Source organism: Myxine glutinosa, chromosome 7, assembly GCF_964187855.1.
Source record: "Myxine glutinosa chromosome 7, kmMyxGlut1.1, whole genome shotgun sequence".
NCBI classification, from domain to species: Eukaryota; Metazoa; Chordata; class Myxini; order Myxiniformes; family Myxinidae; genus Myxine; species Myxine glutinosa.
Window position 1 is genome coordinate 20116668 of NC_136267.1, and position 18473 is coordinate 20135140.

The following is an 18473-nucleotide window of genomic DNA, read 5'->3' on the forward strand; positions in this document are numbered from 1 at the left end:
ATAATACCCATATTATATACACCTACCTAATGATTATATAACATGCATACCCATATTATATACACCTACCTATTCATATCATATATAAACATACATACCCATATTATATACAGCTGCCTACTCACTATATAACATGCATACCCATATTATATACACCTACCTAATCACTATATAACATGCATACCCATATTATATACACCTACCTACTCATATCATATATAAACATTCATACCCATATTATATACACCTACCTACTCATATCATATATAAACATTCATACCCATATTAATATATACAGCTGCCTACTCACTATATAACATGCATACCCATATTATATACACCTACCTAATCACTATATAACATGCTTCAGGCAGCAATGACGCTCTCTTTGTGAGGAGTATGCTCCACATGATGTATGTACATGTACATGATGACATGTTAAAAATCTTGTGAATAATCAAGTGCTGCAAGCGTGCGTAATATGAATGGTAACCGATGTACGAAAGCACGAAACTTTCACAACTTTTTTAGAATGTATGGATACGAGGGAAATAGGAAAAGATAAGGGAACACCACCGTTGTGTTGGGGTAAATAATTGTGCTGAGCGATTTGGAATTCGGGCGACGAGCTGGAGCGCGCCTGGGATTCGGAGGAAACGCTGTAGGAAACGCACGCGGTTGGAGTCGGGCGGTTTGGGTTGAGCGCGCACTACCCGTGACGTGGAGCCGTTTGCGTCACTCTCTCCGGGCTAGCCGCCCGCGGGGCGCGCCCATTGGTCGAGCCGCCGTGACGCCACGACAGATTATTTATATATGAGCTGCAGAAGATCTGCGCGTGGTCACAGTGACTGTGGGCTAAAGCCGAACCGGTGTATGCGCTGCGGTCCTGGAGTTCGTGTACTTGGGGTACAACAGACGAAGTCAAACACGGGATTTAACCCCAACTTGTGCTTTCTCCAAGGTCCGCGTCAACCCTCGAAGTTTTCGTGGAATTACCAAACCTGAGCACCTTCGTCACTCGAACTAAAAAAAAAAAGGTGAGTTTTTTGTTACTACCTTCCACATTTGATGAGGACTTTAAGGTACCCGGTCGCACATGCACAGCCACACGCTGACGCACCTCCTAAATGTGCTTCCGTACACAGGTCTGCACCTGTCTCCTGCGTCCACATCCTCCCTTGCAATTCGCTTGCGCTTGAACGTAACACAACTTGAATGGGGCTGTGCAGGTATATCAAGTGTAGCTTCGAGACTCGGAGGGGATGGGGGGGGGGGGCAAACAGGTGAATCGGGTGGCAGTGCGCCCACCAGAGATCCCGCACAGAATTGCTATTTATATAAGCGGGTCCGGCGAGTACTGTCACAGACACGAGCAAAATGGGGCTTTCAATTAGCGAGAATAAACACTCGGTTCCGATTGAGGCGACGAGCCGCTGCTCTGGTTCGGAAGCACCTCAGGTGCACCTTGCGTGGCTGAGGGAATCCCACTCAACATCTCGGGCTCTGAACACGCGCGTCATGGCAGATGATATCTCTTGGAGAACTCGATTCGCTTTCAGAAGCTGGGAGGAATCTCCAAGCCTTTGAGCGAGACTCGTTATTTTTATTTTTCTGCTGCGGAGCAATGTGTAATTACCTGAATTACCTGCGCCACCAAAGGTGGATGGAGGTTATGTTTTCACCCCTGTCTGTCCGTTTGTCTGTTTGTTTGTGAACAAAATATCTCAAAAAGTTGTGGACGGATTCGGAGTTGATGTAGCGTATGTGACGAGGACGAAATGATTCGATTTTGGTGAAGATCTGAATAAGGATTCGGATATGAGAATTGTTTAAATTTTTAAAGTGATTCTTCATCATTCAGTGATATAGCCACCCAGGTGGAGGTATGCTCTCTACTGAGTGCCATCCTAGTTCTCCTCTCATTTATCTTTCCCGCTTTGTGGCACAGGACTCTGCAGGTGGACGCTCCTATATCAAGCACCTACTCCTCCTCCACTACGCCTGCCAAAGATACTCAGAGCCCCTTCCGCACCATGCGATGAGTGCATGTCCACAACTGTCGCTGCCTGGGTATCCCATCATGCCCTGCGCACGCAGTGCCTTCCCAGCAGGACCCGCATCGCTCCAGCAGCAAGACTTCATTTTCAGCGCTGAACACGAGGACCTCATACTCTCAGAGATAGTCGCTTCTGAATTTTTTCGTTTCCCCATGCAGGAGTTCATGACGAATGCAGAGGTCACGGCCGCGGCCACCACGGCGCTTCCTTGCTTGAACTTCGGACCCTCGTGCTCCACGGGGCAATCTTCCTGCAGCTCTTCTCCACACCGCACCGTGACCATAGCTCCCCATCTTCCAGTCGCCAACGGTCATCCTTTTACTTCTGGATCTCTCGTAAAGGCAGAACCACCACCACTTCCCAACTGCCACCGCAACTCTCCTGCGGGACAGCTACAGCCTCCGTCTCTGCAATCACTGCAACTCCAGGAGCCCAAATCTGAAGAGATGTCACTGGAGTCTCCTGCGTCCATGTACTTCATTCCGTCTCCACCATCATCCCCGTGTTCTCCGGCGGTTTTTTGCGCTTCTCCCGTTGCTTCCTCTCCGTTCTGCAGTGCCACATGGCGGGACTCGCTGTCACTCAGCGGTCCGGCCACTCAATCCAACTTCGTTTCTCCTGGGACTCCGGGTACCCCTGGCACCGGACCCTCGCTCATGTCGGTGTTCACCTTCAACCAGTCCCCGCCCGATACACCAACGTCCAGCTGCTGCCACCACTCCATTCCAGCCATCCATGATTCTACAGTGGGCGGTGAGCCTCTGGGCTTTTCCTTTCCCGGCACAGCTTACCAGCAGCAGGGCGTGCAGATGCCACTCGGACATGGATCGACGTCCCTCGACTCTCCCCTGGGATCTCCGCTGCACTTGTCAGGGTCGGCACCACGGTGCGGACTGGCTGGAGATGGTCTCTGCGCCGTGTGCGGAGACAGCGCAGCTTGCCAGCATTATGGTGTGCGTACCTGCGAAGGCTGCAAGGGATTCTTCAAGGTTGGCAGTAGTTTCTGGGGTACATAATAAAAACATATGTGGGATAGAATAGTTGACATCAGGTTTAAATAATGGAATTAATGACAGGCACTTGTTTTTTTTGCGTATTAATATACGACATTGTTGCACTTGTTTTGAATTTGGTTTTGGACATTAGTGCCAACACTACTCCACAAAATAACAAAGGTATATCTTCATGTCATGAAAGCAAAAAAAAACAAACCCCCCATTATAATGCCCTCACATGACGCAACATCTAGAATAATGCATATCCCTTGTAATGTGTCCGCAATACTTGCTTGCGGTGCATGTCCATAAGTCAACATTGTGTGGTCAACATGTGTCCTTGATTACCTCCTCCACCAAAGGTGCATGGAGGTTATGTTTTCACCCCTGTCTGTTTGTTTCTCCGTTTGTTTGTCCGTTTGTGAACAAAATATCTCAAAACGTTGTGGACAGATTCGGACGAAATTTGGCAGAGATGTAGCGTATGTGACGAGGATGAAATTATTAGATTTTGGTGAAGATCCGGATCCGGCTACTCTAATTTTTAAAGTGATTCTTCACCATCGGGAGATTGGGCCAAAAATGATACATAGCAGGATCTCAAAAAGTTGTGGACGGAATTGGACGAAACTTGGTGGAGATTTTGGGTGTCTGACAAGGACGATTCTATTTTGGTGAACATCTGAATAGACTCGGATATGAGAATTATTTAATTGTTTTAAGTGATTCTTCACTATTGGGATATGGGGCCATAAACGATACATAGCAGGATATCTCAAAAAGTTATGGACGGATTTGGACGAAACTTGTCGGACAGGTTGTGTGTGTGACAAGGAAGAATCTATTCATTTTGGTTCCGGATCCGGATCCAGCTAGTAGATTTTTAAAAGTGATTCTATACCGTTGAGTGATATGGCCAACCAGGCGGAGGTTTGCTCTCTACTGAGTGCCCTTGTAGCTCATGATGTGCCGATGCTCAAGTGAGGGTTTGTTCTATCTCACCACAGCGAACAGTACAGAAGAATGCCAAGTACGTGTGCCTTGGTAGCAAGAGCTGCCCCATCGATAAGCGACGTAGAAATCGTTGCCAGTACTGTCGCTTCCAGAAATGCCTCAACGTGGGAATGGTGAAAGAAGGTTTGAATTCTTTTTTTCACTTCTAACGAAAGCACCAGTTTGCTTCTCCAAGCTTACGTTGTCACTCCACCTATGCAACACCACAATCCACTGAGCAACACCAACACCACAATCCATCTGGACCACCGCATAGCCTAACCTGGATCACCCCACACCCTAACCTGGACCACCCCACGCCCGATCCTGGACTACCCCACTCCCTTGCCTGGACGGCCCCACGCCCAAACCTGGATCGCCCCACGCCCAAATCTGGATCGCCCCACGCCCAAACCTGGATCGCCCCACGCCCAAACCTGGATCGCCCCACGCCCAAACCTGGATCGCCCCACGCCCAAACCTGGATCGCCCCACGCCCAAACCTGGATCGCCCCACGCCCAAACTTGGACCACCCAAACCCAAACCTGGACCACCCACACCCTAACCCAAACCTGGACCACCCCACACCCAAACCTGGACCACCCCAAACCCAAACCTAGACCACCCCACACCCAAACCTGGACCACCCCACGCCCAAACCTGGACCACCCCGCGCCCAAACCTGGACCACCCCACGCCCAAACCCGAACCACCCCACGCCCAAACCCGAACCACCCCATGCTCCACATGGACAACACCATGCTCCAATTGAGCTTCACCACACACCATACCTAAATGATGAATCACACCACACTCAAACTGAACCATTTCATGCTCCACCGGAGTCACACCATGCTCCTCCCGAGTCACACCATGCTCCTCCCGAGTCAAACCATGCTCCTCCCGAGTCACACCATGCTCCTCCCGAGTCGCACCGTGCTCCGCCCGAGTCGCACCGTGCTCCGCCCGAGTCGCACCGTGCACCGCCCGAGTCGCACCGTGCACCGCCCGAGTCGCACCGTGCTCCGCCGGTGTCGCACCGTGCTCCGCCTGAGTCGCACCGTGCTCCGCCTGAGTCGCACCGTGCTCCGCCGGAGTCGCACCGTGCTCCGCCGGAGTCGCACCGTGCTCCGCCGGAGTCGCACCATGCTCCGCCGGAGTCGCACCATGCTCCACCCGAGTCGCACCATGCTCCACCCAAGTCGCACCATGCTCCACCCGAGTCGCACCATGCTCCACCCGAGTCGCACCATGCTCCACCAGAGTCGCACCGTGCTCCACCCGAGTCGCACCATGCTCCACCAGAGTCGCACCATGCTCCACCCGAGTCATACCATGCTCCAATTGCTTCCAATGAACTATCCCACATTCTTGTGAAGAAACTGTCGTGCTATCTTGCCATCACCGATGCAATCTTAATATTACATCATAATATACCATTATAAAAACTAATAATAATTGTGACAATTTCTTCCATCACCATATTTGAACTTTGAAATTTACCGGGCATGATTCCAACGAATTATTTAAATTACCTCGTCATAACAAAAGAAAAACAATACCCAATTAATTAATTATCTCAATCAATCTTTTTTATACATCAATGTTCATTATTCGAACCTGGTTTACATTGCTCCATATACACCTTTAGTTCTTGATGGTGCTTGGAGTCTTCTCACCTACCTTTGCTCTCCAAAGAACATGAAACATTTTCATTAGCCATAATCTTTCGCACAACACCTCCGAACTTTTGTACGACTCTACCGTTCCTGCGCACACCATATTTTACATTATGCGGACATGGTTGAAATACTGGACAATACAAGCCCATATCACTTATCGCAAGAACGTTGCTGCATTTTCTGCTTTCTGCTGCCACCATTCATTAGAAGCGATATATAGCTACCTGCAGAAGCACGTCACAACTCAGATAGTTCCAAATGTTGCCACGTTATATACCTGCCATAAACTTACTTCGGTGTATCAGCATCATCATCATCATCATCAGCATCACACCATGCTCCACCCTACTCCACCATCAGCATCACACCATGCTCCACCATGCTCCATTATCATTATCATCATCACACCATGCTCCACCATCATCAGCATCACACCATGCTCCACCATCATCAGCATCACACCATGCTCCATCATCATCATCACACCATGCTCCACCATCATCAGCATCACACCATGCTCCACCATCATTATCATCACACCATGCTCCATCATCAGCATCACACCATGCTCCACCATGCTCCATCAGCATCACACCATCATCAGCATCACACCATGCTCCATCATCATCATCATCACACGATGGTCCACCATGCTCCATCATCATCATCAGCATCACACCATGCTCCGCCATGCTCCATCATCATCATCAGCATCACACCATGGTCCACCATGCTCCATCATCATCATCAGCATCACACCATGCTCCATCATCATCATCATCAGCATCACACCATGCTCCACCATCATCATCATCATCATCATCTGTTTTGTTGAGAATATTACAATCTTAGATTGTAATAAGTTCTTATAGTAGCTTGAACAACTTTTAGTTATATTGTGATATTGTAGTATTCAGAACTTTATTTGATATGGTATTAATATACCATTCACTTGATTCAAAACAGAAATAGCAATGCTTCCAGCTGCCAAAATCGGTGCCAAGAGATTTATGGTGCATGGATATATGAGCTGTGTCCGTAACACGAATCCACGGTTGATCTCCTCTCTCTCTCTCTTCCCTTACATCTTGTTCACCTTCCCTGACCATGTAGTGGTGAGGACAGACAGCCTGAAGGGCCGACGTGGTCGCCTGCCCTCCAAACCCCGGAATCCACCAGAAGCCGTTCCTGGAAGCCCGACTGGGAACCTTCTGACCACACTCGTACGGGCTCATACGGAGAGCAGTTTAGAGCCACCCACACTCGATTTCTCCCAGGTCTGTTTAAATGCAACTTACAACCTTCTCAACTTGTCTGCCACTGTCTGCTGCGCGTCTTTTAACCGACAAACCTTCACCTTCCCGTGTAGTCTCAGTCGCTTGCAGATCTCGGGCTATTCCAATAAGGGCTGTTACCATGGGCACGGCGAGATGCCTCTTTCCTTGTGCTGTGTTGTTTCTATGACGATGACAAAGAAAAATCCACAATAGGGTGGCGCAATGACGGTCTTTAAATTCCTCCCTACGGGGCTTGATGTGAAACGAGTCAGCCCTTAAACCACTCAACAATGTGCATCACACTGTTCAATCTACTTTCCCACAGTTACCAAGTTAGCATGTGGCGACGCACCTACAATCCTAGAGTTAAACACCTGTCGTAAGTCTCCGACTTTGGCTCTGTCGTAAGCAAACACCTTATGGCAAGGATTACTCCCGAGTCTGGGAGGACGGCTATTCGAACCCAGGCCGAGTCATATGAAAGACTTTAAAAATGGTACTTGCTGCTTCCTTGCTTGATGCTCATCATTTAAGGAGGTACCTGGTACAGCACAGACAAACAGCTACGATTGGGAAACACAAGTGCAGGCCTTGATGGGCCTCATGGCCTCTTCCTGTGACAAAGTTCCTTGGAAGTGAACTGGTACTAAACTAGAACAGTACTCGATGGAGCGCACATCTTTGCCAGGCTGAACAGTTTACGCTTTGAATCCTAACCACAGGCCGGATCTGGATCTGTACCTGTACCTGAACCAAAATCTAATCGCTTGTTCTTATCAACTAATCAACAAATCCACCAAGTTTTGGCAGAACACATCCATAAGCTTTTGATATATTGTGCTATATGTCGTTTTTCGCCCTAGACCCGAAACCTAACTCTAACAACTAACCCTAACAACTGACCCTAACCCAAACCCTAACAACTAACGCTAACCCTAACAACTAACCCTAACCTAAACCCAAACAACTAACCCAAACCCTAACTAACCCTATCCCAAACCCAAACTCTAATAACTAACCCAAACCCTAACAACTAACCCTAACTCTAACAACTAACCCTATCCTAAACCCTAACCCTAACAACTAGCCCTAACAACTAACCCTAACCCTTACAACTAACCCTAACCCTTACAACTAACCCTATCCCAAACCCTAACAACTAACCCTAACCCTAACAACTAACCCTATCCCAAATCCTAACAACTAACCCTAACCCTAACAACTAACCCTAACCCAAACCCTAACAACTAACCCTAACCCTAACCCTAACCCTCTATGGTGAAGAATCACTAAAAATGTAAAAATTCTCGTATCCGGATCTGAATCTTTACCAAAATCAAATCAATTTGGCCTTTTCACACACCCAACCTGTCCATCAGATTTTGTCCGAATCCGTCTCTAACCTTTGCTAGATATTCTGCTCACAGAGAGAATGTGTGAATACATAACGTCCATCCACCTTCGGTGGCGGAGGTAAAGATAAACCGACGCTATACTTGGTATAAGATGTAGGCCTACGGTATACGATTCTTTTATAGTGTTGTGATTGTGTTTCGATGGCACAAGTGACCAGCATCAGATAAAGCCAGGAGCACAATATTTACAGCAAGTACCACGTGACATGTCTGGTGGTAGAGCGACCACAAAATTCAGAGAAGCTCCTTGCGATCCGAGGATATGCGATGGCCGGAGCCTTAGCTGAGCCGGGGCACCGAAGCCCAGGGATTTTCTTGACGACTCGCACAAGAAGTGCCCGACACGCTCTTTTGCTACAATCACGCTCTGCAAGACTTCTTCAAAAGTTCGAGTCCTCATGCCAGTGCGATCGATTGCATCCCATTGTTGCATCCCATTGTTGCATCCCATTGTTGCATTCGGTGGCATCCACGGTGGCGAAAGGAAAACATCAAACATTGTCCCTTCTTGTTATTTGTTTTATTCACCAATAAATGAAATTGCTGCAGTAAGGATTCGCTTTTAACCGTGGGCGACTCTGACTGGTAAACCCACTTACATGAAATTCAGAAACACAAACTCTGATGCACCCAGGGACTTGAAATGGATCCATCTAGAATTAGAGATATAATTTACAGCGCAGTGCATGGCAACAGCCAGTGCCAGTGCAACACATGTATATCCGGCACCCTCATTGACCTCCAAACAAGCAATGCTTAATCCAATCGGCATGCTTTGCACTTTAAGGGGTGCTATTTTTGCTGCGCTGCAACACTGCTTTGGGTGTTTGTAAGGAGAGAGTGCTTCCTAACAAACACGAACGTGCACACATTAAAATTCATCGTTTGTCGATCATTGCAAGCCGATCCTCCTGAATTGACCCAAATCCTCGTCACTGTCTCACTGAAGTCGATGTGCTTAAGAGTTATGAAGCAAAATCCTTATTCGCCATGCTGTCAGAACTTCAAATTATTTATATCCTTAGTTGTACCTCTTACACTCTCCTCTTCACATATTAAATCGCTAATGCATTCCCGTACATTGATATGATGATGTAGTTGAGGATGTGCACGCATATTTGTGTGTGTGGTGTAAAGTGTGGGCAAGATGATGCCAATGTTGGTAAAGGTGGGGCTAAGTTCCCCCCCACTCACCTCTGCCCCATGTCCCTCCCCCTCCCACTCCCTCCGTATAACCTCATCAGTCCTGGTTACATGTTCATTATCCTGAACATTGGCATCAGAGGGCTCTTCTCTCTGTTACTCTGCCTGAAGGCAGGTTTAGTGGTGCCAAAGCAGTCTTATGGCAAGGATTACAATAGGTGGTTTGCCTTTGCCCCCACAGCAGTAGAGCAGAAATTTGTGATTTGGTATAACTCGCAAACTCTTCGGGAGTGGCACCGTGGGCTCTTTAACGTACACCAATTAAAGCAAGCAGACTGCTCTCAGCTTAATGGTCCATCGGTGGAACTTGACACCTTTTGATGCATACACACACACACACACACACACGCACCCCAAACAATATATATATATATATATATATATATATACATCAGTCACTATGCGACCTTCATATCATCAGTGGAGAACCGCCAGCAAGGTGTCCCATACAGCTGCTGCTGCACCTTGCTGGGAGCGATAAGCACCGCCTGCCACGCGGTGACGTTATCTCTGGTATCCACTCATCATATGGAGTCGACCTGTGTTCTAAGGAGGTGGAGATATATAGATAGATAGATATATATATATATATATATATATATATATATATATATATATATATATATATATATATGTATATATATATACATACAGATACACATACAGAGAGAGAGAGAGAGAGAGAGAGAGAGAGAGAGAGAGAGAGAGGGGTGGCATCTTATCCCACCTTCTGCTATATTTTCCTGTAAACAATTTGTATCATTAACAAATGATCATGGTAAAGTCTACTGCAGATATTGCTCTTTGCATCACATTTTACCATCATTTTCTCGCTTCTCCTGACAGTTTCGGGAACCAACAGACATTCAGCCAGCAATGTCAGAAATCGATTCTGTGCGTCTGTTCTACGAGCTCCTGACTGCTTCCATGGATGCCGAACGGCGCTGGGCGGAGCGCCTGCCTGGCTTTTCCGATCTACTTCCAGAGGATCAAGAACTGTTGCTCCAATCTTCTTTCCTGGAGCTCTTTGTGCTGCGTCTTGCCTACCGGTCAGTATAATGGGATGTGCATTCAGCTACCTCCAAAAGGTAGCAGTTTGAATGCGCTTACATTAGTGCAGTGGTCTATCCAGGATTTGAGTTGGTTCGTTTGTACAGATTGTTTGCGTATGTGGGGTGGGTGCGGGTGGGTTGCCCTCCGAACATTGCAACCAGCCTGGATCCATATCTTTAGCATCACAGCGAATGTCCTAATAACCTCAATTTTGATGAGACCAGAATCATTATTGGGCCAAACCAAAACCAGCTTCCTCATGTTGAGATTTTGTGTGACCGAGTGTATTGTTACCCCGAATTGCACTTTCATCCTTGGGCTTTAGATCATTTTCACAAGCAATTTATAACCAGCTAACGAGACCAAGTTGTGATCTTGTTCACTGTAATCCACCTATGGTATCGACAATTGCGAAACAAACCTAGGAGTGCTTGGTGTGTCACTCTGTATGCGGCGCTCGTCCCATATATTCTCCTTCCCTATGTTTATTTACTCGTGCAGTTCCAACCCAGCCAAAGGAAGGCTCGTCTTCTGCACGGGACTCGTCCTGCACAGACTCCAATGTCTGCGGGGCTTTGGCGAATGGATCGATCCCATCCTCGAGTTCGCCAGTGGCCTACAGGAGCTACAACTCGACGTTCCGGCATTGGCATGCACCGCTGCTCTTGTTATGCTCACAGGTAAATGGCACCGGGGTTATCTTCCTCTCCGCCCTCCCTGAAAGGCTGCCGAGCACGCGAACCGAAGCAAGAAGTCATCATATGCATGCCGGAGAAAAAAAAGAAGAAGAAAGACAAGTTTGCATGAACATGGAGCCATATGATAAATGTACAAATAATATAAAGAACGTCAGGGACTTTAGAGAGAAAACAAATATGACTTTTCTTGTTGGGAAAAAGTTTTTATCTCTTAAATTTGTCCTTATTAAAAATGGGCTGGCTGCTTGGTCGAATGTTTAAGAACCTGTTTCTTTCTCCACTGGCTGGCGCGAGTTCAATTCCCATGGCTGTTCACTCTCGCCAACCCACACATGGCAAGTGTGGCGAGTATGCTAAAGACGATGCCAAACATCCTCAACCTGAGTTGAAGGGGAGTACTTCATCCCGCAGTGCACTGAAATAGGCTGGCCTAAGGCTTATATAATCATCCTTAAAAAAAGGCCTTCAATTTCTTGATCATTGCCATCCAAACAATTATCATGTGGACCACAAATGCCTGGTATCAATTTTTTTTTTGTATCTTCCCTCCAACAGATCGACGTGGTCTGAAGGAGCACAAAAAGGTCGAGAACCTTCAAGCTCGAGCGCTTTGTTGCCTTCGTGAACATCTCAACTCCACGACTTGCTCCGCCACGGCGAACCTTGGCCCGGTGACCCAGCATCCCATTGCATCACGCTTGCTCGGCAAGCTTCCGGAGTTGCCCTCGCTTTGCACCCAGGGCTTGCAAAGGATCTTCTACCTCAAACTAGAAGACCTGGTCACTCTTCCACCCGTCATCGATCGCCTAGTAGACACGTTACCATTTTGAGAACGGAGAAGAGTTGAGCAGCAATAAAACAAAGAATGGAAGTGTTCAGAGGACTTTACCATTGGATACCATACCTGAATTCGGAAGGACCGCGTTGAACATGAATGAAATGTTCTTTCTAGACGATTATGTGAGAGAATCCATTGAACTTGGGCGTTTTGAAGCGTCCCTTCTGCTCGATTTTTACATGCAAGCACCTGTAGAAGCATCAGCGCAAGATTTCGAGTATTTCCACTGTTATGATGTCACGCATTGGACTCCTTCGAGTTCAAGAAAACAAAGCATCGCCGACGATGCCAGCGCACGTGGACGCGGGATCTGTGCCCCAGCCCTCGCCTTGACTCCGCAGAGAAACGTTCTTCGCGTGACATCGCCTGTAAGTGGAAGCACCTGGTAGGGGCGAGGAGTAGGTTCTGCTGCGAGTTTGAGGTGATCACATACAGATGAGAGCACGTGATGGGAAAGATGCAGCTGGTCAGTGATAAAAGAAGGGAATAACGACTTGTGCTTTCAGCAAACTTGTATATCTGAAAGGAAGTGAAGGAAGACTTTTCTAACAATCCTAATTCTATCTTGGAACATATTGTTTCGTGCACTTAACAAAAGTAACTTTACGACTTCAGGCTACCACTGCCTGCAAGATCCGATCACCACTAGCACAAGCACCTCGATCTTTGGTATAACGACGTGAGGTTCATTTTGAAGGTGTTAGGGACGCCATTTTCAGTGTAGATTCAATTCATCGTCCCTCATGCTCACCTAGGATCTGTTCGGTCTCCTTACAGGTTGAGACTTTGTTTCTTTGGTTTTGCTTTGACAGAGACTTCATTAAAATTTCTCAGCCAAGCATTGATAAAAGTCAGATGTGTAGATTACATCAGCGTGTGCCCACCGTTTGGTCCTGTTGCCAGAAATCGCCGACGACGTGGCATGACTCATCGGAGGTTTTCCGGTCATCATTGAGAGTACCTCGTCTGAAAGCTCTTTCCAGCCACACTCTTCCACCTCGAATCACTCACGCTCGAGCATTTCGGTCCTGTCCTAAACACGTGGGTCTGACGAACATGACAACGTGTAGTGAAAGGCAAGCTCGTTCTTATAGGAGAAAATGTGATATACTTAAAAGGAAGGTGTGTACGAGCGAGAGGTCTAAGTGGATGCAGGTGAAGCCACACACCTCCAGTGCATTTTTATAAAAATAAAAAAATTAAAATATTGGGATGTTCAGGAAATAGAGTTCCCTTAACAAGGTTTTTTCCCTCTGTACATGTATATAGAAACGATTTTTAAGCAAATCTATATTTGTTATTGGTTTTTTTCTTTATTGTAAAGTTCTATACTTTTAAATGTCTTGAAAAGGCGGTTCCTTTTTCCTCTTCTGTTTTTAGGGGTGTCCAAATAAAAACATGTTGGCACTTATAAGAGTGGAGCGTCATTCTTCATAAGGATGATCGAGTGTTGTTTCTCATAAGGATGACGTATTGTGTCGTTTTTCATCATGATGAACACAAGGATGATGATGTGCTGTGTTAACGGCACTCCGGGAATGGAAAATGCATGTCGAGCCTCAAAAGCCGGATTATTTAGCATTTTTTATGATAAGGTTGGTTCGGCCCAATGAGTCTTTGAGCTATACGTTTGATTTTCTCGGTTACCTTAGCTTCGGGTATTGATTTCTTATGACGTGGAACACAATTATTTTACAACTCTCACGATTGTGTGGTCTGCATATCTGACGTGCGAGGGAAGTTCAAAAGGCTCTCGGGATAAGATACTCACAATATATATATATACTAACATCAATATTTGTATATGTATATACTAACATCTATATATATATATATATGTATTAGTGGATCAACCAAGTCCACAAAAAATCTTTGGGTGTCATTTCCTGTTAAAAGCAGGCATCCATGCTGGATCAATTGCTTGGGGGATGTGGGAAAAAATGTGGGTGGATGCCACCCTGGATTTTGACCTTGGACATTTTCAAGGTCAAATGTACCAAAAAAGGGTAAAAACAGGTATTTTCTCTGGTTTTTTTTTAACAGCATTTTCTGTTGCATGTCCAAGCAGGCAGGCATCCATCCATACTAAATCAATTGCCTGTGGGATGGCCAAAAATATGAGGGTGGATGTCACCCTGGATTTTGACCTTGAAGGTCATTTTCAAGGTCAAATAGGCCAAAAAAAGGTAAAAACAGGTATTTTCTCTGTTATTTTTCACTCAGTCAGTCAGTCTGCCAGGTCAGTCAGTCAGTCAGACTGAGTCAGTCAGTCAGTCAGAAGGTCAGTGAGACTGGTTGCCTCATTGAAGGCCCTCCATGCTGGAACTGCATGAACCTCATCATGAAAGCGGGAGACCACCCACGCAAAGTCTTTCAACCTTGCCTCCGGCCTTTCTTTGTCATTGTCGAACCAGCCATCTATGTCTATCTTGTTAGCTTCACTGAAGGAGGGTGAGGGTCTCTGGCCAGATGGTAGTCGAGCCTGATCAATAGCTTGAAATGCTTTCAGAGCATCAGATTTGATTGCCCTGGACCTCACGACCCCCTTTCTGTTGGACTGTCATCTGATGGTGCTGGTCCTCTCTGCCACACCATCATCTGTGTACAGTGAAAGGTATTCTTTCCATCCAGTGTGGCTTCAAGGACGTCAATGTTGTCACAGGAATAGTGGACCATCCTCCCCATGGCAATGTTATCTGGGATGTAGACATTGCCATTCATGGCAAACTTGTCGAGAATACCCTCTGCTATGGAGGTGTCGATTCGTCTGACTGTGTCGATGCCAATGGTATGGTTGGCGGCATGGAAAAGATCTAGCAGAGCCTCAGATCGTGTAGCTTGGTGAAGAGCCATCCCCAGCCCAATGTGCTTTGGTGTCAGTTTCCGACTGTTGGACACTGCATACGCAATGTCCTGAGCTATGCTACAAGCTTTCCGCCTGATGTCGCCATCATCCACCAGACCCTCATTCAGGACATCGGTGCCTCCAAGCAGGAGCCGGAGGAACAAGTAGAGGCTATCTGGGATCACCTGTGCCACATGCTCCTCATCAATTCCTCGCCACATGTTGGGATGTCCGGGGGTGTCAAGAAGGTCTTGCTTTATTTGGAGCGCAACGTGCACCATGTCTTGGAAGATGTTGTTCTCTTGGAAGCCTATTCTTTCGCTGTATTCTCCTTCATCTCCTGTAGACTCCGAATCAGATAAGAACATGGAATGTTGAGATGACTTTGTGAGATGTTTCGAAATGATGACATCTGATTGCTCACCAGGATACATCAGCAAGTGCCCTTGAGAGAGGGGTCGGACATAGCTGGCTTTCGATCCGACTGACTGTTGGACTTCCTCATAGAACGTTGATCATCTCTTGTACCTCAGAGGCACCTGTGCACCCTCTTCCCTGCAGATGCTCTCATACCGGACCCATACTTTCCCCATGTCGTATACATGACCCTGGGACAATCCTCTGGTTACGTCCATACATAGCCTGCCCATGCACCAGTCTCTGTCTGCTCTTTGTGATGTTGATGTTGCTTTCTGCCTTTTGCATCTTCGCTCAAAAGCAACCCAGCAAGGTAGATGGTAGCATCCCTCGGCTGCAATCAAGTCACTAACCCCTGCCAGTCGTGTCCTCATTACCAGATCCGATTTGGCATATTCAGTTATTTCTGTTGACTTCCCCAGCGTGGTCACTCTGTGAAGTGGTACCTTGCTTTGCTGCTGGCAAAATGTGCATTTCTTCCAGTCAACAGCAGGTAAGGAGCTGCGTCGTGTTTGGTTGTAATGCAGTACTGCTGGAAGGGCCTGCCTGAACATCAGTACTGGTACTCGATGGCAGACGTTGTTTTCTCAGTCTGGATAGCTTGGAGTCCGATGTAAATACACTGTAGCATGTCTTGTGCCAATTGACTTCTAATCCTTCAAAGTCTGATTCAGATAGTGCCTCGAGTCTTTCTATGATGTCCACGTTGCTTCTATCACACAGTTTTCTCCACTCCGCTGCAACCACTTTAGCTCTCTTTTTCCCTTGATATGACCCTGTGCGAAGGTCAGCAACTGGCGTAGTGTTCTCACAGAAAAAGCATGATGCAGATTCTGCGACTCTGTCCACTTTTCCGCTTGAGTATGGCCACTGGCTCCATCGCGTCAACCAGGGCTCAACTGCAAAGGCAGGATGCTGAAAAAAGGAAGCAAAGCAAATATTAATTACTTTACACAACACATTTGACAAACATTTTGAGACAATATTTTCTTTCACATTTTTTCATACAAAATTATGTGATACCTTTGTACAATTAAAGTATAAATTCACGATTATTTATTTATAATTATTTATTTATAATGATATCACTGTGTTTATCTTCAGGTCTGACAAAGAACACCACTTCTTCACAAGCTTTCCACACACCCCAAGCATTCAACATGGATGCCTGTTACTACACACAACAGAAAATGCTGTCAAAACATAGGCGAGAAAATGTCCATTTTTTTTCTATTTTAGGGGGTCAATTGACCTAGAAATTGACCTTGAAGGTCAAAAACCAGGGTTGCATCCAACCACTTATTTGTTCCCAACCTACAGGCAATTGATGCAATGCAGATGCCTGTTTCTACATTCAACACAAAGTTATTGTAATATAAAATATAGGCTCGAAAATACCCATTTTTACCACTTTTTTTTTTTTTTTTTTGTATACTGAATCGAGGCTCGTGAAAGAGCTAACATTAACTTCACAAACAAATCGACCAGACAAACAAAATACACAAAAAGAGGGAGCGGAAGACAAGATGGGGAGAAAAGGGGAAGCACACACACACAACATCGAGAGCAGGGAGATGTGTGGAAGGGAGAGGGCCCGGGGGGAGGAGGCGTGGGAAGGGGGGGGGGGGGAGGGAGAAGTATAAAGCACAAGGACACCAAGGACTTCCAGGACAAAAGTTGGTATTTCAAAAAGTGGAATTGGGGTGAAATTAGCGAGGGTAGAAAAGATCAAGGTTTTGGATGGGGGAAGATAAGAGATGGTGGTGAACAGCTGTTTTAAAGACTTGGAGGGTGGAGTGGGATTGAAGAGAGTGAGGGAGTTTGTTCCAGAGGCGGGAGAAAAGAGGAATGAAGGAGTGAAGGTGAGCAGAGAGTCTTGATTTTGGCAGTTTAACCAAAAGAGGGTTGCAGGCAGATCTTGTGCGACCTGTAGGAATATTTGCGGGACAGAGCCCAGAGAGAGCTGGGGGGGCAAGGCCAGAGAGGAGTCAGTAGAAGACAGAAAGACCACCAACCTGCCTGCGGTGAGTGAGTGAGAGGCCCTTGGAGTTAGCTTCATCGCGGGAGATTCCAATGATTCTGAATGCTTTGGTTTCAACAGCGTGAAGGCGAGCTAGGTGTGAGGCAGGAGCACCAGCCCAGAGGGGAGAGCAGTATTCCATTGAGCTGCGGATGAAAGCCTTGTATGTGGTGAGGAGCTCAGGTGTGCCAAGGAAGGACTTCGCACGACGGAGGATTTGGTCGATTTGACCTTGAAAAGTACCTTCAAGGTCAACATTGAGGGTGGAATCGACTCACATATTATTCTACATCCTACGGGCAATTGATCTAATAAGGTTATACATTTCTAAGTGCAACAGAAACTGTTATGAAAAATAGGCTAAGGATATACCCATTTTTGCATGTTTTAGGTCCATTTGACCTTGAAAATGACCTTCAAGGTCAAAATCCAGGGTGGCATCCACCCACATAATTTTCCACACACCGCAACCAAGTGATCCAGCATGGATGCCTGCTTTTAACAGAAAATGCCAACCAAAGTTTTTTTAGAGCACTTTTTCATAAATAGCTGGTCTACTATCTATACTAACATCAGTATATGTATATACTAACATCAATATATGCAAATACTAACATCAATATGTGTCTATGTATATACTAACATCAATATATATATATGTATATACTAACATCTATATTATAATAGGCGTAGGTGATCCGTCTGTCCGGGGGTGTGGCTTAGTCCGTTTGCAGAGTAGCTCCACTCATAGCTCCACCCATTCTTGGAGAGGCTTAATGTAAACAAATATCCACCATTTTATTAACTCGAATAGCTTTGAGGCCTGTTTAGTTAGGCCCGTGTTGTCTTTCTCTCTCACACAGGTTTATTTCAACTCAAATTCGATATATCATTTCATTTTTAACAGTCGCTAACATAGTTTTAGACTCGGTTGAAAAAAAACGGGAAGAAAATCCGATGAAAGTTGCCGTTTATAGAA

General features: G+C 46.3%; 1 protein-coding gene across 1 annotated transcript; it reads left to right on the forward strand.

Annotated features, from left to right (window-relative positions):
• The first annotated feature begins 837 nt into the window (after positions 1-837).
• On the forward strand, positions 838-13624 carry LOC137431038 (putative nuclear hormone receptor HR38). The gene is made up of 7 exons (XM_068121907.2): positions 838-1037; positions 1949-3046; positions 4060-4189; positions 6842-7005; positions 10470-10672; positions 11178-11356; positions 11930-13624. Exons 2-7 carry the CDS (start codon positions 2039-2041, stop codon positions 12202-12204), a joined length of 1959 nt encoding a protein of 652 aa, XP_067978008.2. The 5' UTR covers positions 838-1037; positions 1949-2038; the 3' UTR covers positions 12205-13624.
• The last annotated feature ends 4849 nt before the right edge of the window (positions 13625-18473 follow it).